Source organism: Chelon labrosus (assembly GCF_963514085.1).
Source record: "Chelon labrosus genome assembly, chromosome: 14".
NCBI classification, from domain to species: domain Eukaryota; kingdom Metazoa; phylum Chordata; class Actinopteri; order Mugiliformes; family Mugilidae; genus Chelon; species Chelon labrosus.
Genome location: NC_140347.1, coordinates 2,286,928 through 2,304,759, shown reverse-complemented (window position 1 = coordinate 2,304,759; position 17,832 = coordinate 2,286,928). Strand labels below are relative to the sequence as shown.

General features: G+C 43.1%; 1 protein-coding gene across 1 annotated transcript in view; it reads left to right on the top strand.

The window, feature by feature from the left end:
- The window catches only part of LOC311499740 (uncharacterized protein), a 420,449-nt gene that overhangs the window by 92,585 nt on the left and 310,032 nt on the right, over positions 1-17,832 (top strand). Inside the window, exon 7 of the mRNA XM_084560857.1 lies at positions 13,947-14,120. Coding sequence (XP_084416983.1) covers positions 13,947-14,120 — 174 coding nt within the window. The remainder of the gene's footprint in view (positions 1-13,946; positions 14,121-17,832) is intronic.

The following is a 17,832-nucleotide window of genomic DNA, read 5'->3' as shown; positions in this document are numbered from 1 at the left end:
GGAGTCAGGAAACGCTCTCTGATCCTTTCTGCTTTATTTTCTCTACAGGTTCAACTGGTTTTAACGTCACTCTGAAGTTATGAGGAAGTGACGGCGTCCTCACAGAGAGAAAGAGCAGCTTCTTCTCAACACATGAAGGTGGAAAGTGTCTGAAAGTCGACCTGCAGTGAGTTCAACAGGTGAGAATCCTACCAGAGAAATCTGGAAATGTCTCATTAACTGGATCACTCTCTTTATTGTTCATTATTATCAGGTTGATTCAAACATCTCTTTAAAAAGCCTCCAATTGATTCAAAATGCTGCAGCGAGAGCATTGACAGGAATCAGAGAGTTTCAGCTTCTCTTCAGTGGATCTCTGTAAAATCCAGAGTTTAAATCCTCCTCCTTCCATCCGAGGTCCTTTAAGGCCTCCATCTGATCTCAGAGTCTCATGAAACATGCATCATCTTGTTCTCTACTTTTTATCATATTGATGCTAAACCAGATATTTGTGTGACAGATGGATTTATCATCTTGTTCCTCCTCTTCTCTCTCTTTTTCTGTCTCTACTCATCTGGACTCAAGTAGATGGTTCCTCCACATGAGCTGGTTCTGGTTCTGTTCAAGGTTCCTTCCTTTTAAAGCCAAGTTGTTTTCTTCTCACCGTCACATTTTCAGGCTGGGTTCTTTAAAGAGTCTTGAGACAAAGAGTTTCTAACAGATGAATGAATCATCATGGATCATACCAATGATCAACTTCACAGTGTAACGAGCTAAAAAAAATAATTAATTAAAACGGCTCTTTGATCTGACGTCGCCGTCAATATAAAGAGACGTAGGCAGCCGCTTCCGGCGCTCCTGCAATGACGTGCTGGCAGAGCGACGTTCCGGTTCGGCGTTGTAGTCCGCAAACTGCGGCAGCATAGGAAAAAGTTAATCACAGAGGTAGTTAATCCCTCGTTGCGTTTTTCCCACCGCGATCGACTGTAGAGGAACTAGATCGGAATCGGACCACAGGTGCACCGGCAAGTTCGCTGGGTTGTGGATGATTTACGGGGAGGGCAAGGGTGAGCTGGAGTACCGGTATATATATATTTTTTTCTTTTTCTTTTTTTCTTTCTTCCCCTTTTTTTTTTGTTTTTTTTTGATTGACGGATTTTGGAGGATTAATTGTTTTCTCGTTTTGGATGTAGAAAATATAACACGAACTAAAGACTAACTGAATTTTGCCTTGGGAAAAAAAAAACACTCGAGGAATTATTGTTTTGTGTTTGTGAAGAGACTGAATATAATTTGAAAAGTGGACATTGTTTTTTTTTATTTTGTTGTGTAAATACATTTAAAAGAAAAAGACAAAGTGGTGTTTTGGTTTGTTTTAATTTTATTCAAGGTTGTATGAGTTGGTTTTGAATTTATGCATCCTTTGTGTCGGTTTGACTGAAAAATAACAACTTATATTTAAATTGTCAGGCTGAGTCCTGACTGGCACCCCAAAAATAAAATAGAATAGGATAATAAGTTGCTTTAAAAAACCGTCACATAAAAAATTGGCACCCCAGATGGGATCATAATCCTTGGACAAATAAATAAATAAATAAATAAATAAATAGATAAAATAAATCTTGGGTTAACTGAATGAACAAACAAAAGACCACATGTTCTAAAATGGCTGCCCCTTTGGAGAACCTGGATTTGCTAGCAGAAGGACTCTGTGAGGATCCAACCATAAACATGGAGAATGCTGAAACAGGAACCAGCTATTCTCTGCTGGAAATGGAGCTTTGTGGAGAATCAGAACTTCTGGGTCCATTAATTCCCTTGCCAACAAACATTGCTGAAAAGGAAACAAAAACCAATCAACATGGAAAATCGCTTCAACAGGCGTATCACAAGGAAGAAATACAGGAATTCATGAAACACCAGAAGGAGGAATTAAAGAGCTGCTTTGAGGAAAGCACAGAGGAAATCATAACTACAAGCAAAACACAATTAAAGGAACTGGAGGACAAAATGAATAAGCAATTTCAATATATCCACAATCAGTTCACAAGTACAGTAAACTGGCGCATTCAACAATATCATACAGAACTGTTAAATGACCTCAAATCTTTCCTTACCCCCATGGCATCCACAATGAAACATTTGGAGGAGGAAGTGTTACATTGTGCAGTAAAAATTGACGCACTGAAAGAAGAAGTATCAGGCATTAGGAATCTCTCAACATCACTACATCCCTCATCACTTGTAAATGTGTCTGTCCAAACTCTTTCTGTCAAGCCTCAAACATTTGAGTATGACGCTCAGACTCACCGTCAAAGATTACAGTCCACCATGTACCCTGGTGACACAGAAGAGGAACTTATTTCCCCAGCTCCCTCTGATATTCACCATGAGGCCAGGACTAAGTATCGTGGGAAAAGCCCAATTAAAATGCAATTCCCCATGTTTGGAAGGTTGGAAGATGCACAGGATCCCTTACTGTTTCTGGAGAAATGTAAGGATTTCCTGGCTTTACATCCACTCTCCGACAGTGAACTCATTGCCACGCTTCGCAATGTGCTGCATGGAACAGCCCGTGATTGGTGGGATGTTGCACGCCTGGAGATTACTACCTGAACAGAATTTGAAAGAAGATTTCATTCTGCCTTTCTTTCAGAAGACTATCAGGATGAACTAGCTGAACGGGTCAGAACTCGCATACAAGGAGAGGATGAGAGCATAAGGGACTTTGCTTATATGTACCGTTCATTGTGCAAAAGATGGAACCCAAAAATTACCGAACAGGAAGTTGTTAAATTGACACTGAAAAACATTAATCCCAAACTGGCTAGTCAACTCCAAAGCAGCAATGTGAGTACTGTGGAGGCATTGGTCCGTCTTGGACAACAACTGGAAAAAGACAGAGAGAACCAACGTCAGTATGAACAACGAAAAAAATGTATGCAAAAACCAAACAAACCTGATCATGGTCCCCAGCCTCCATCCAACCCACCTGCCCAACCTGTTGTCTCTCAGGTTTACTGCTGGCGGTGTAAAAACTCCCATGCTCCATAAACCTGTCCACAGTATCACTCGTGAAGAAACAAATTTCAAAGACCACCATCTTCTCAGACCAACCAAAGCACAAGAAATGGACAAAATCAGCCTACCCTTAATACACTTACCCACTCGGGGAACAGACTCCCGTCATCAACACCTCCAACCAAGCACCTGCCTCAACAGCTAGTAGTCCCTATTACAGTCGGCTTTTGGAGAGGAACAGCCATTTTGGACACAGGTTCAACCTACACTCTCATTAATGACACCCTCTGGAGAGAATTAGGAGGACGTGAGGAAACATTAAAACCATGGCTGCAAGGTCCTTTGTATCTGGCTGATGGCACTGGAAGATATCCTCGTGGCATGTGGGAATTACAGGTTAACATTCAACTACAAACTGTATATGTTCCTGTGGTGGTCTTACCTACTCCATACCTGGCGCTACCTGTTGTCCTTGGCCTTGATTTTGTTTTCCTCTCTGGGATGCAGTTCGATGTATCGGAGAACACTTACTGGCTCAAGTCAGACCCCAGAAAGAAACATTATTTCATCCGGGAAGAAGCAGGACATGCAAGAGCTCCCTCATCACTGCAAGTTGCCTTTTATTCAGCCGTTTCTCCAACTTTGGCCTTGCAAGGATCTTCAAGTGATTCTCCAGGAGGGAAACTGGATGGGGCTGTCCACTTTGCTCATTTGGATGAATCTAGAAAACAAAAATTAACTAAACAATTGGAAATGAATGCTGATGTCTGCACAGGAAAAGTTGGGCGAACGACTGTTTTGTCTCACATCATTCCACTCACCCATGACATGCCCATCAGACAAAAACCCTACCGCTGTTCCCCAGCAAAACTGCAGGAAATTACACAACATATTGAGATAATGTTAGCAGAGAGGATCATCACCCCTTCCACATCTCCATATGCCGCTCCAGTTGTCCTGGTTCCAAAAAAGAACAACCCCAAGTCACGCTTCTGTGTTGACTTCAGAAAGTTAAATGCATCAACTCAAACTGATGCTTACCCGATCCCAAACATTCAGGAGATTCTGGAATCACTGGCTGGATCCTCAGTCTTCACCACCATTGATTTGAACAGCGGTTACTGGCAGGTGCCAATGGACGAAGGAAGCAAAGAAAAAACAGCTTTCATCTGTCCCCTGGGCCTATTTCAGTTCGAGGTGATGCCCTTCGGTCTCAAGAATGCCCCAGCGACGTTCCAGAGACTGATGGAGTTGGTTCTGAGAGATCTGCGGGGCAAGATTTGCATGATGTATTTGGACGACATCATTATACACTCACCTTCACTGGAACAGCATCACTATGACCTGCAAGCGGTCTTGGATAGAGTGCGAGAGGCGGGACTGACCATCAACTTGAAGAAATGCCAGTTCTTCAGAACCTCCCTCAAGTTTCTGGGTCATGTGGTCTCAGTGGAGGGTGTTCATGTTGATGAGGAGAAGACTCGAGCTGTGCAAGCCTTCCCCATTCCCAGGAACCTTAAAGAGCTTCAGAGATTTTTGGGGATGGCAGGCTGGTACCATCGGTTCGTACCAAACTTCTCACAAGTAGCCGACCCTCTCAACGCCCTCAAGAGAAAAGGTTCCAAATACCTTTGGACGCCTGCATGTCAAGTTGCTTTTGACACACTGAAGCAACTTCTTGCCTCTCCTAATTCTTGGCCATCCAGATTTCACCTTGCCGTTCACCGTTTATACCGATGCTAGCGATGTGGGATTGGGTGCCGTCCTAGCTCAACAAACAGGGTTGGGCAGTGAGGCAGTCATTGCTTTTGCTAGCCGGACTCTGAATCCTGCAGAAAGAAATTATTCTACAACAGAACAAGAGTGCTTGGCAGTGGTGTGGGCATTGGAAAAATGGCGCTATTATTTGGAAGGGAGGATGTTCACTGTTGTCACCGATCATTCCTCTCTGATCTGGGTTTTTAAAACTCAAAAACCGAGCACTCGGCTAATCCGGTGGGCACTGAGACTGCAGGAATTTACATTCACAGTCGAGTATCGGAAAGGGAAGTACAACATCGTTCCCGACGCCCTGTCCAGAGCTCCTGTGGACTGCCAGTTTCCCACTTGTGCCACGGTACAACCAGCAAAAAGAAAAATGTCTGAAGCTCTTCAAATATCTGACGAGGTTGTCTGGAAAGCTCAGCAGGCTGATACAGAGACAGTGAAACTGTATGAATCCAGACTTGCCTCAGGTGAGCAAACCATCAACTCTGTCACAAAGTTTACCATCTTGGAGGACAAAGTGTACAGGATTGTGCAGCTACCTCATAAAACGCTTTATCAAGTTTATATTCCATCATCTCTTCGGGATCAGCTACTCCATCTTTTCCATGACCATCCCCTAGCAGGTCACCTAGGGAGATACAAAACTTATAAGAGACTGCAAGCACTGGCATATTGGCCCAAAATGAGTCTGGATGTGAAAAATTATGTTCAGTGCTGTCAAATTTGTCAAGTGCAAAAACCTGAGAACAGGAGACGCCCTGGAAAGTTACAGCAGACTACAGTCAGTCGGCCATGGGAGATGCTGGGAGTGGACATTATGGGACCCTTTCCAAGAAGTTCTGTTAACAACAACTATCTATTGGTCTTTGTCGACTACTACTCACGTTGGGTGGAGTTGTTCCCTCTGCGCCGGGCCACTGCTGAAACAGTTTCCCAAGTGCTCAGCCGAGAAATACTCACTTGCTGGGGAGTACCAGATTACATACTTTCAGATCAGGGTCCCCAATTCATCTCTTCAGTATTCGCAGGCACCTGTAAGAAGTGGAACTTAAAACAGAAGAAAACTACCCCTTATCATCCACAAACGAACCTAACAGAAAGGGTGAACAGAAATTTGAAGGCCATGATTTCTTCCTATGTGGAGAACAAACACAAGAACTGGGATAAATACTTGCCAGAGTTCCGTTTTGCACTCAACACTGCTGTCCATGAGTCCATCGGAGTGACCCCGGCCGAGCTTAATGTTAGCCGGACGCTAAAGGGACCAATAGATGCCGAGTTGAGTCCTGAACTTTGTACACCGGATGAACCAGCCTATGACCAAATGGACCAAATTGTAGATTTACAACAATTTGTGACAAAAAACATGCAAAAAGCAAGGACACGTCAGAAACTCAACTATGACCGTTACAGGAGAGAGCAAATGTTCATAGAAAAGGACAGAGTCTGGTTAAAAACTCACCCTTATTCCAAGGCAGATAAATCTTTCTCTGCCAAACTTGCTCCACGCTGGAAAGGCCCCTACAGAATCGTGCGGAAAATAAGCCCACTCAATTATGAGATCGTCTTGGAGGATTCCGGAGAGGATCTCAGAGTCGTAAATATCGCAAATCTGAAACCTTGCTATCCCACAGCAAGCGACTGGGAGAGGCAACAGCGCCAACAAGTCAGATATTCGAAGCAGAGTCGGAGGATGAAGACTTTCTGGGATTTGAACAGAACAATCTTGATGACTAAAATTAATTAACTGTATGCCACCACCTGTTCAGGCTTTTCACAGGGGGAAGGGGGTGTAACGAGCTAAAAAAAAAATTAATTAAAACGGCTCTTTGATCTGACGTCGCCGTCAATATAAAGAGACGTAGGCAGCCGCTTCCGGCGCTCCTGCAATGACGTGCTGGCAGAGCGACGTTCCGGTTCGGCGTTGTAGTCCGCAAACTGCGGCAGCATAGGAAAAAGTTAATCACAGAGGTAGTTAATCCCTCGTTGCGTTTTTCCCACCGCGATCGACTGTAGAGGAACTAGATCGGAATCGGACCATAGCTGCACCGGCAAGTTCGCTGGGTTGTGGATGATTTACGGGGAGGGCAAGGGTGAGCTGGAGTACCGGTATATATATATTTTTTTCTTTTTCTTTTTTTCTTTCTTCCCCTTTTTTTTTGTTTTTTTTTGATTGACGGATTTTGGAGGATTAATTGTTTTCTCGTTTTGGATGTAGAAAATATAACACGAACTAAAGACTAACTGAATTTTGCCTTGGAAAAAAAAAAACACTCGAGGAATTATTGTTTTGTGTTTGTGAAGAGACTGAATATAATTTGAAAAGTGGACATTGTTTTTTTTTATTTTGTTGTGTAAATACATTTAAAAGAAAAAGACAAAGTGGTGTTTTGGTTTGTTTTAATTTTATTTAAGGTTGTATGAGTTGGTTTTGAATTTATGCATCCTTTGTGTCGGTTTGACTGAAAAAAAAAAAAATAACAACTTATATTTAAATTGTCAGGCTGAGTCCTGACTGGCACCCCAAAAATAAAATAGAATAGGATAATAAGTTGCTTTAAAAAACCGTCACAACAGGTCACTGTTGTTTTTAACATCCAGTAGGTCAGTGTTATGATGTGGACAACTGGAAGGAAAGAACCCAGACGCTAGACTCAAGAGTTCAGGCTCAAGGACAGGACTTTAATGAAAACAAAACTCCAGCAGAGTTCCACATAGACGAAAAGATCAGGAGGAGCTGGCTGGTGAAAAAGGCTGGAGCGTGGGCTGCACCTGGAGCAAACAAAGAAAAGCAGCTTATTCAGACTGGACACCAAGGAAATAGACTAAATGACAATAGCTGCTTCTAGAGTAACTACCACGGAGGTAAACTGAAGAACTGGAGATGAGTGGGATAGTGGGACGTCCTTAAGTAGGGTTCAGCTTGATTGGATGATGAGAAGCAGGTGAGATGTCAGCCCCGCCCCAGAATAACGACCAGCAGCTCAACTCCAAACACCTGAGGCAAAAAAAGAAACCAAACAAAGACAAAAGCAAACCAATAGAGGGCGACAAGTCACCTCTTAACAGTCAGACTGTTTTCTCTCACATAGGTCAGACAAACAAACAACTTCATTTATGTCACTGCAACACTTTCCTCTCTGGGTCACTTGTGGATTATTCACATAAAGAACCATGTGAAGTTGTGTCTACTTCAGGTCTGTAAAAACATTAAAGGAATAAACTCAATATTTTGACTGTCACACATTTGAGGTCATGTACACCACTTTGGGATGAAACGTCATCTTGAGATTTTAGATTCTGAGGTTATTGCACCAAATCAAAGGACTATAATAAATATATTGTTGATTCCAGACTTGGAACACAATTTAAAATATAACCCTGTGTTGAGTAGATGAGATCCTTTATAACGTACCATTCACTCAGAACAGTTTTTAAGGAACATGTCAGACTGTTAAAGTCTTTGTCTTGTTTTTGTAGGAAAATCAAGACTCTCCTGTGTCCAGCTGTGTCCATGGAGACTGATCAGTCTAAGAGTCGACCTGTTGACTTGAAACATGGACAGAAGTCAGCTGATCAGAGGTAAGAAAACTGAAGGTACATAAAGTATCAAACACATTTTAGCATCAGGTCTGAACTGAGACCACAGTGCACTCAACACTACGACCAGAATAATACCTTATAGTAGTATCTGGTGTTGATCTGACTGGAAGTCTTAATGTGTCCAAAACATTGAATCAGGTCCAAACACTAATATATTTAAAAAGAAGGAGACAACTACACGCATACATACCTAAAAACTGCTGCAAACTACAAACTAAGGCTAATGCCATAGGTCATAAAGTGGCTGGTGCGACCACTGAGTTGGACAGGTGCAAAGGGTATGAAATATATAATACAGTATATACAATATTGGTCTCTCAGATGAAGTCCGTGGGGTGGTGGTGGTGGGGGGATCAGAGTCCCAGGTTAGTGTGTGTGTGTGAGCGGGGAGCAGAATGGGGAGAGGGGGCAGAACAGGTAAGGAATTGAGCTTCCTGACAGCCTGGTGGATGAAGAAGTCTTTGAGTCTGCTGGTCCTGGCCTGAAGACTCGGCAGTCTCCTCCCTGATGGCAGCAGACTGAGGAAGTTGTGTGACGGGTGGGTGGGATCACCTGCAATGCAGAGGGCTTTGTGGGTGAGACGGGTGTCGTAAATATCCTGGGGGGAAGGGAGAGAGACACCGATTATCTTCTCAGCTGTTCTCACTATGCGATGGAGGGTCTTGCGGCAGGACGCGGTGCAGGCGCCGTACCACGCAGTGATGCAGCTGGTCAGGATGCTCTCGATGGTGCCTCTGTAGAAGGTGCACATGATGGGGGCCGGTGCTCTGGCTTTCCTCAGTTTGCGCAGAAAGTAGAGGCGCTGTTGAGCCTTCTTTGCCAGTGATGCGGCGTTGGTCGCCCAGGAGAGGTCCTCTGTGACGTGCACACCCAGGAACTTGGTGCTGCTCACCCTCTCCACAGCAGCACCATTGATGGTCAGAGGAGCATGCTGAGTGTGCGCTCTCCTGAAGTCCACAACAATCTCCTTTGTCTTTTCCACATTCAAGGAGAGATTGTTGTCTCCGCACCACATAGCCAGGCAGCTAACCTCATTCCTGTAGTTGGTCTCGTCTCTGTTGCTGATGAGACCCACCACAGTTGTGTCGTCTGCAAACTTTATGAATAGGTTGGAGCTATCCATCGGTGTGCAGTCGTGAGTCAGTAAAGTGAAGAGGAGGGGGCTCAGCACACATCCCTGGGGGGCCCCTGTGTTCAGGGTGATGGTGCTGGATGTGTTGGTGCCGACCCGCACTGCTTGAGGTCTTCCTGTCAGGAAGTCCAGCATCCAGTTGCACAGCGAGGTACTGAGCCCCAGTTGTTCCAGTTTTTGTATGAGCTGTTGGGGATGATTGTATTGAATGCTGAACTGAAGTCAATGAACAGCATTCTGACGTAGGAGTCTTTAGTGTCCAGATGTGTGAGAGCTGAGTGGAGGGTAGTGGAGATGGCATCATCGGTCGAGCGGTTGGACCGATATGCGAACTGGAAAGGGTCCAGGGTGGATGGGAGAACAGACTTGACGTGATGCATGACCAGCTGTTCGAAGCACTTCATGAGAATGGGAGTGTGTGCAACTGGACGGTAGTCATTGAAGCATGAAGTCTCATGAAGACTTCTACAGTAAAATGTGACACGTGAGTTTGAAATTGCACTTGTTGAAATCTGGACATCACCTTCATCCATTCATCCATTTTTGTGCACTCATGAGACAAAAGCTAACGAAGGTATTCCATGATAATATCTCTGGTTATAAAGTAAACCCTTTAAAATCTTCACCAATGTTGCTCAATGAGAAAGAAAGACAAGATATAAATGATATGTTTTCAAGATCTACGTCTAATTTGACATATTTGGATGTAAAAACTTCAATTAGAGGAAATGGCACCAATAATTTATGGACTCACCAAAGAGTCTGTGTATGAATCTATAGACAGATGGAAGCCCTTACATATATTTACGTATGGTAGGGAGATAAATATCTGGCCATGGTCTAATGACACCAGCAGAACCACATTATCTACAAAGACCCCACTGATAGGTCTGCTCCAGTTGACCTCAACTATATTTAATCAGTATCGCTCCACCTCCTGCAACAGCTCGGGTTCCTTCACCTCCAGATAGGTGACGTTCCATGAGACTAGAACTTATTTTGATTCCTGAAGTCAGAACTTCCATGTCCCAGACTTTGCTTGTTGTCCAGCCCACACTGCACCCGACCCCCAGGTGTTTTCCTGCAGGTGGTGGATCCACAGGAAGAAGGCTCCATGTTGTTTAGTAATACCCTAGATACAAGTCAGACCACTCCTCTCTGCACTGAACAACAACTTTGTTTGGGTTTTACTTTTGACCAAGGACTCGTCCACATATCTGAACCAGGAGTTGTTCCTTTGAAGGAGCTCAATGATCTGCTTTCCATCCTCTCTGTGGATAGAAAGGCCTCAATAGTTCAATAGTGACATTATAGAAAACATGACACAGCCGAGCCTTGGCTTGTAAAAACCTTGATTGTATAGAAATATGTGTTGGCTAAGTCAAGAAGGACACGTGTATGGTTGGAGTGATGTCAACTGTAGAAACTGTTGTCTTCTTCTTGGAGAGAATTCTAACTTAAAAATTATTCAACTAAATGAATCAAAGATGAGTCTTGGGGACACATTATGTCCTGTGTTTACCCAGTAATGTTAATCCATGTTGTGTTTTAACAGGATCCATCAACGAAGACCAGATCCCTCTGGAATCACATCTGTGTCCATGAAGAGTGACCGGTCCAAGCATCAACCTATTTACTTCAAAGATGAACAGCAGTCTGCTGATCCAGGGTCAGAATGAACACAGATCTATTAATCATTATTCAGTTCTGTTCATTAGACTGTCATGTTTTAGTCCAGAGTTTATCTGTCATTTAGTTTCCTCTGTTAAAACACCACATTCAGTAATCAGAGCAGCGTTTGTTGTTCTCATCTTGTGTTTGTGGCATCAATAAAATGATGATCATCACCAAAGTGTGTTTGTTAAAGAAGTTAGTTTGAATCAAAGATGTTTCTCCACAGACTTCAGCAGCAGATCTCAGTGGTTTCCAGTGATCATCATCACAAAGACCTGGACTCCATATTCATGGTGAGTAAATGTTCAATCACAGCTACTACTGCTAACCTCAACAACCACAAACTAGCATTCTGGTTGGAGAAGTCTTCATGTTGAATGCTGTCAACAAGCAGCCTTTCAGATCAACATGATTGTGTTCTGATCATTTAAGTTGGGTTATTATTCTGTTCCAGCTGCTGGAGGAGAACATCATCCGTTTTATGAAGAACGAGCTGAAGAAGATCCAGAAGGTTCTGAGTCCAGATTACCCAGAATGCTCAGAGAGTCAGAGGGAGGATGAGGAGGTGTTGGAGGGTGAGGATGAAGAGCAGAGGAGGAGCAGCAGAGATTTATTTGTGAAGATCACAGTGAACTTCCTGAGGAGAATGAAGCAGGAGGAGCTGGCTGACTGTCTGCAGAGCAGTAAGAGGATTTAACAGCTTTAACTTGATGGAAAGAGGAAATGGAGGAAACATGGGAGAAGTTTCTATTTCTAGACTCTGATGTTAATATGATGAAAACATCTGAATCACATCTATGAATTCTTCTGGACTGAAAACAGTCACATGTGAATGTTATTAAAATGAATGAGTTCACTGATTCATTACATTTCTTGTTCATTCAGGAACTCGTGCTGCAGAGTGTGGACGTAAAGTTAAATCTACTCTGAAGGAGAAGTTCCAGTGTGTGTTTGAGGGGATTGCTAAAGCAGGAAACTCAACCCTTCTGAATGAGATCTACACAGAGCTCTACATCACAGAGGGAGGGACTGCAGAGGTCAATGATGAACATGAGGTCAGACAGATTGAAAGAGCATCCAGGAAACCACACAGACCAGAAACAAGCATCAGACAAGAAGACCTCTTTAAAGCCTCACCTGGAAGACATGGACCAATCAGAAGAGTGATGACAAAGGGAGTGGCTGGCATTGGGAAAACAGTCTTAACACAGAAGTTCACTCTGGACTGGGCTGAAGACAAAGCCAACCAGGACGTCCTCTTCATATTTCCATTGACTTTCAGAGAGCTGAATGTGTTGAAAGAGAGAAAGTTCAGCTTGGTGGAACTTGTTCATCACTTCTTTACTGAAACCAAAGAAGCAGGAATCTGCAGCTTTGAAGAGTTCCAGGTTGTCTTCATCTTTGACGGTCTGGATGAGTGTCGACTTCCTCTGGACTTCCACAAGACTAAGAAACTGACTGATGTTACAGAGTCCACCTCAGTGGATGTGCTGCTGACAAACCTCATCAGGGGGAACCTGCTTCCCTCTGCTCGCCTCTGGATAACCACACGACCTGCAGCAGCCAATCAGATCCCTCCATACTGTGTTGACATGGTGACAGAGGTCAGAGGGTTCACTGACCCCCAGAAGGAGGAGTACTTCAGGAAGAGATTCAGAGATGAGGAGCAGGCCAGCAGGATCATCTCCCACATCAAGACATCACGAAGCCTCCACATCATGTGTCACATCCCAGTCTTCTGCTGGATCACTGCTACAGTTCTGGAGGATGTGTTGGAAACCAGAGAGGGAGGAGAGCTGCCCAAGACCCTGACTGAGATGTACATCCACTTCCTGGTGGTTCAGACCAAAGTGAAGAAGGTCAAGTATGATGGAGGAGCTGAGACAGATCCACACTGGAGTCCAGAGAGCAGGAAGATGATTGAGTCTCTGGGAAAACTGGCTTTTGATCAGCTGCAGAAAGGAAACCTGATCTTCTATGAATCAGACCTGACAGAGTGTGGCATCGATATCAGAGCAGCCTCAGTGTACTCAGGAGTGTTCACACAGATCTTTAAAGAGGAGAGAGGACTGTACCAGGACAAGGTGTTCTGCTTCGTCCATCTGAGCGTTCAGGAGTTTCTGGCTGCTCTTCATGTCCATCTGACCTTCATCAACTCTGATGTCAACCTGATGGAAGAACAACAAACTACATCTCTGTTGTCTAAAGTCTTTAGAAACAAACCTAAACTAACACGTCTCCATCAGAGTGCTATGGACAAGGCCTTACAGAGTCCAAATGGACACCTGGACTTGTTCCTCCGCTTCCTCCTGGGTCTTTCACTGCAGACCAATCAGACTCTCCTACGAGGCCTGCTGACACAGACAGGAAGTAGCTCACAGACCAATCAGGAAACAGTCCAGTACATCAAGGAGAAGATCAGTGAGAATCTGTCTGCAGAGAGAAGCATCAATCTGTTCCACTGTCTGAATGAACTGAATGATGGTTCTCTAGTGGAGGAGATCCAACAGTCCCTGAGATCAGGAAGACTCTCCACAGATAAACTGTCTCCTGCTCAGTGGTCAGCTCTGGTCTTCATCTTACTGTCATCAGGAGAAGATCTGGACGTGTTTGACCTGAAGAAATACTCTGCTTCAGAGGAGGCTCTTCTGAGGCTGCTGCCAGTGGTCAAAGCCTCCAACAAAGCTCTGTAGGTGGATTTAGGAACTATTTGAAACATGATTCATTTAGTAAATGACAAATAAAACATTTGATGTTGATTCTTCTTCAGGCTGAGCAGTTGTAACCTCTCAGAGAGAAGCTGTGAAGCTCTGTCCTCAGTTCTCAGCTCCCAGTCCTCCAGTCTGAGAGAGCTGGACCTGAGTAACAACAACCTGCAGGATTCAGGAATGAAGCTGCTGTCTGCTGGATTGGAGAGTCCTCACTGTAAACTGGAAACTCTCAGGTTGGTATTAAGATACTGATTCATAAATCTTATTTCAAATGTTGGTTATTTGGATGATATTAATACATAAAACATATTAAACATGGATTTAGGTTACTACTTCATTATTTGGATTCCGGAGATCTAGTATGAAGTTATTGTAGATCTGAAGCAGACATTACATAACATCACTGAAATTAACGTGGAAAGAGGGATATTGATAGAAACAATGACAACACTGAGACAGAGTCTGTTTGTTGATCAGAAATCAAAGTTAAAGACTTAGTGTAAAGTCTCGTTACAACCTACTTTCAGCTTTGGTTGAATTATATATAATATATACAAAATGTATTGAACAGAAGACAAACTGAATCAAATCAGTTTTTGTTTGATCAGTGTTTACAGCACTTGTGCTCAGTTTCTCAGTAACTTATCAAGTTGGTTGCTTTAGCATCTTGGAGAACGTTTCCACTGTTCTTCTGTGGATTCTGTCTGTCTCAGTGTCTTCTGACTCTTCATGTTATCCAGACTGACTCCAGGACTCCTAGTTTTTGTTGTTGTTGAAGATACTTCTTTATGACTCTGAATGTTTAGGCCCTCTTTCTTGCTGTGTACATTTCATGTTTCAGGCTGAGCAACAACAACCTGCAGGATTCAGGAGTGAAGCTGCTGTCTGCTGGACTGGAGAGTCCTCACTGTAAACTGGAAACTCTCATGTCAGGATACAGCTGGTTGTTGATCAGTTAAATCCTGATTTAGGTTCATGTTGGAGCAGAAGTTCAACATCTGGAGGATTTTCCTTCTTCTTCTTGAGTTTCTGATATTTTTCTATCTCCAGTCTGTCAGGTTGTCTGGTCACAGAGGAAGGCTGTTCTTCTCTGGCCTCAGCTCTGAGCTCCATCCCCTCCCATCTGAGAGAGCTGGACCTGAGCTACAACCATCCAGGAGACAAGGGAGTGAAGCTGCTGTCTGCTGGACTGGAGGATCCACTCTGGAGACTGGACACTCTCAGGTATGGACAGACAACAGGAGCTTGTCCAATATCTAAATTCTTTGGAGTCACAGTAAACCTCAGAGGATGAACCCTGCTCTATCAGCTGGTTTACAGTTTTAGGTTTTAGTGAAATATATCAACAACTGTTGATGGATGGATTGTTGGTGTGAAGTGTAGAGAGAATAATCTTCTGTGACTGTGATTATTCAGAGAATTTTAATATGTCCAAGACTTTGGATTCAACTTTTCTTTCTTTTAAAACACACTTTCAACTTAAGTATTCTACATTTAAGGCAGAAAGAATGAGCAGATTTATAAACAGTGATAAAATGACATGTTACAAATAACCTGCTGCTGAAATCCTTTATTGGTTCCTTTGTTCTCTGGTAACCTCAAAGATTTATCAAAGGGTTACCTTTCAAATACAGTCTTTTCTGATATGGACTAAGCACTTTACATCATTAGAGCCTCTATCTGGAATATGTAAATGAACACAATCAACTGAATGTGGAGGTTAGACTGATCTGTGAACAGTCTGAAAACTGTTTAGTTGTTGATGTGTGAATGTTGGTCAAACTGTTGATGTCAGACAGTGAAACATCAGAGACAGTCTATACTGATGAGTTTCAGTCTGTTTCTGTGTCTCACTGATAAACTGATGAACTCTGCTTCATGTTGAACAGCAGTTAGGACTCATGTTGGATAGAAAATCATTCTGACTGTGTTTCTTCCTCCAGGATGGACCATGGTGGAGAGCAGTGGTTAAAACCTGGTCTGAGGAAGTGTAAGTTTGACTAATGATGATAAAACATCAAAGTGTCAGTTTGTGCTGGACTTCTGGTTATGCCGCTGCGCTAGGTGGAAGCGTGACAGAGATCTCCCGTGTAAAGTTTGGAGAATAACAGTCGGGTAGTCATAAGAAATTGTGTACAGCTTTAGTGAACAGCCACTTCAGTGTCTGAAACCGCATTGATATGAACCTTATACCTGTGTAAAGAATACTCATTGAGATATGAAACGTAACCAGTTAGTGTGAGTAGTTATTTATTAGTATTTATTATCAGTCTGTCTGTTTAATACAGTACAACAATAATCAAAGGTTTACACAGTAGCAGAATGTTTACAGCATTAACAAGAAAAAAAATGGCTACAATTGCAAGTTACTTGGTGGAAGCATCAAAGAATGTCGTCTGTTTTTAAGGGTGGTAAATCAGTCTATCACTCTGTTGTGACTCAGATGCTGAAGCTCGGCTTTTTCAGTTGACATGACTGCAAGACTGTCTCCCCTCTCACTCACTGTGCTCCTCTGCCCTGACTCCTACAGGCCAATAAGGCTGGTGGAGTGATTATTATTAGTCTAATTATTATTATTATTATAATTATTATCTACTGATGATAATCATACGTGAATGAGCTCAGCTCCTGTTTCACGGTGTGCATCCATGCGTAAAGTGAGAAACACAGCTGATGCTCCAGAAGGAAGTCACCCCAAAGATATGGTAAAGAGAGTCACACTGAACTCTAGAAACAACCAGGACCTTCACAGGGTATTTCAGACTAACTAGCTATAGCTAGCTAGCTAAGTAGCAGCGTTCTTTTACAGCTGGGATGTAACTTTTGACCCCAAACAACAAAGGTAAGACGTGCGCAGGGATTGTCTGTAGTGTGTAAGCCAGGTTTTTATTTGTCAAACATGGAGCATTTCATTAATTACATGGGACTTTCTGCTGTTAGCTGGAGGCTGGAGCTAACTAACTGTTACTACCAGCAGTGATGAATACTTACTTTAATGAAAAACTTTCTTATATCCATCCATCCATTCATGTTCTTCTCCTAACGGTGTTCTGTTGGGCTCTGTGTGGCTGCGGGTACCGAGCCTCAAGCAAGGTCACAGGGAAACGTGGACTAGATTATCAGTAATGAGGTCGTTCTGAACAAGTGGAATGGATTGATAACAAGGTACCAAAGGGGCTCTCTCTACCGTACACTACGACGTGAAGGGAAACTGACAGAGATATGATCACATTTAAGTCCTTAATGACAGGTTATATGATTATTTATTTAAACTGATATGCTGGACGTTTTATATTGAATTTTGAAAAAAATAAAAAATAATAATAATTAAAACAACACCAAACTATTTAGGGGGGCTTAAGAATATTTCAGGAGGGCTTCAGCCCCCCTAAAACAGGCCTAGCGACGCCACTGATTGAAGCTATTCCATTGGGTTGATGACTGTAAATCTGTCATGAACCTCATCACACGTCACTGGTGTACACCAAGCTGAGCCACCTGCTCTGTTCTTTAAAATCCTCAGATGGATCCTCTTCTTTTATCTGTTCCTGAGCCTATGCTCTTTGTTATTTATGTTGGTAGATTTGTTTGTTTGGGTCGTGCTTCATAAAAGGACTAGGCTAATGATTGAAATATTAGTTGTTGATAGTCACTGAATGGTGAGATAAACGGGGTTGTGCAGTGGCAGCGTGGAGGGGGGTGACTCCAGGACGCTGGAAGTCACTGTTAAGCCTTCTTGAGGTGTCGTGGGCCTAACTTAACCAAACATGGGTGAAGGGAGGTGCCCACTTGAAAACCCCAATGACATGCTGCATACTGCTGTTGACTAGGCCAGGTATCTGATGTCTTCATGTTGGTTGGTAGTGATATTTCTTTGTTTGTGGAACCAACATTAAAATATGATATTAACAGGAATAAATAATTCATTAAGATGCAATAGTTAAA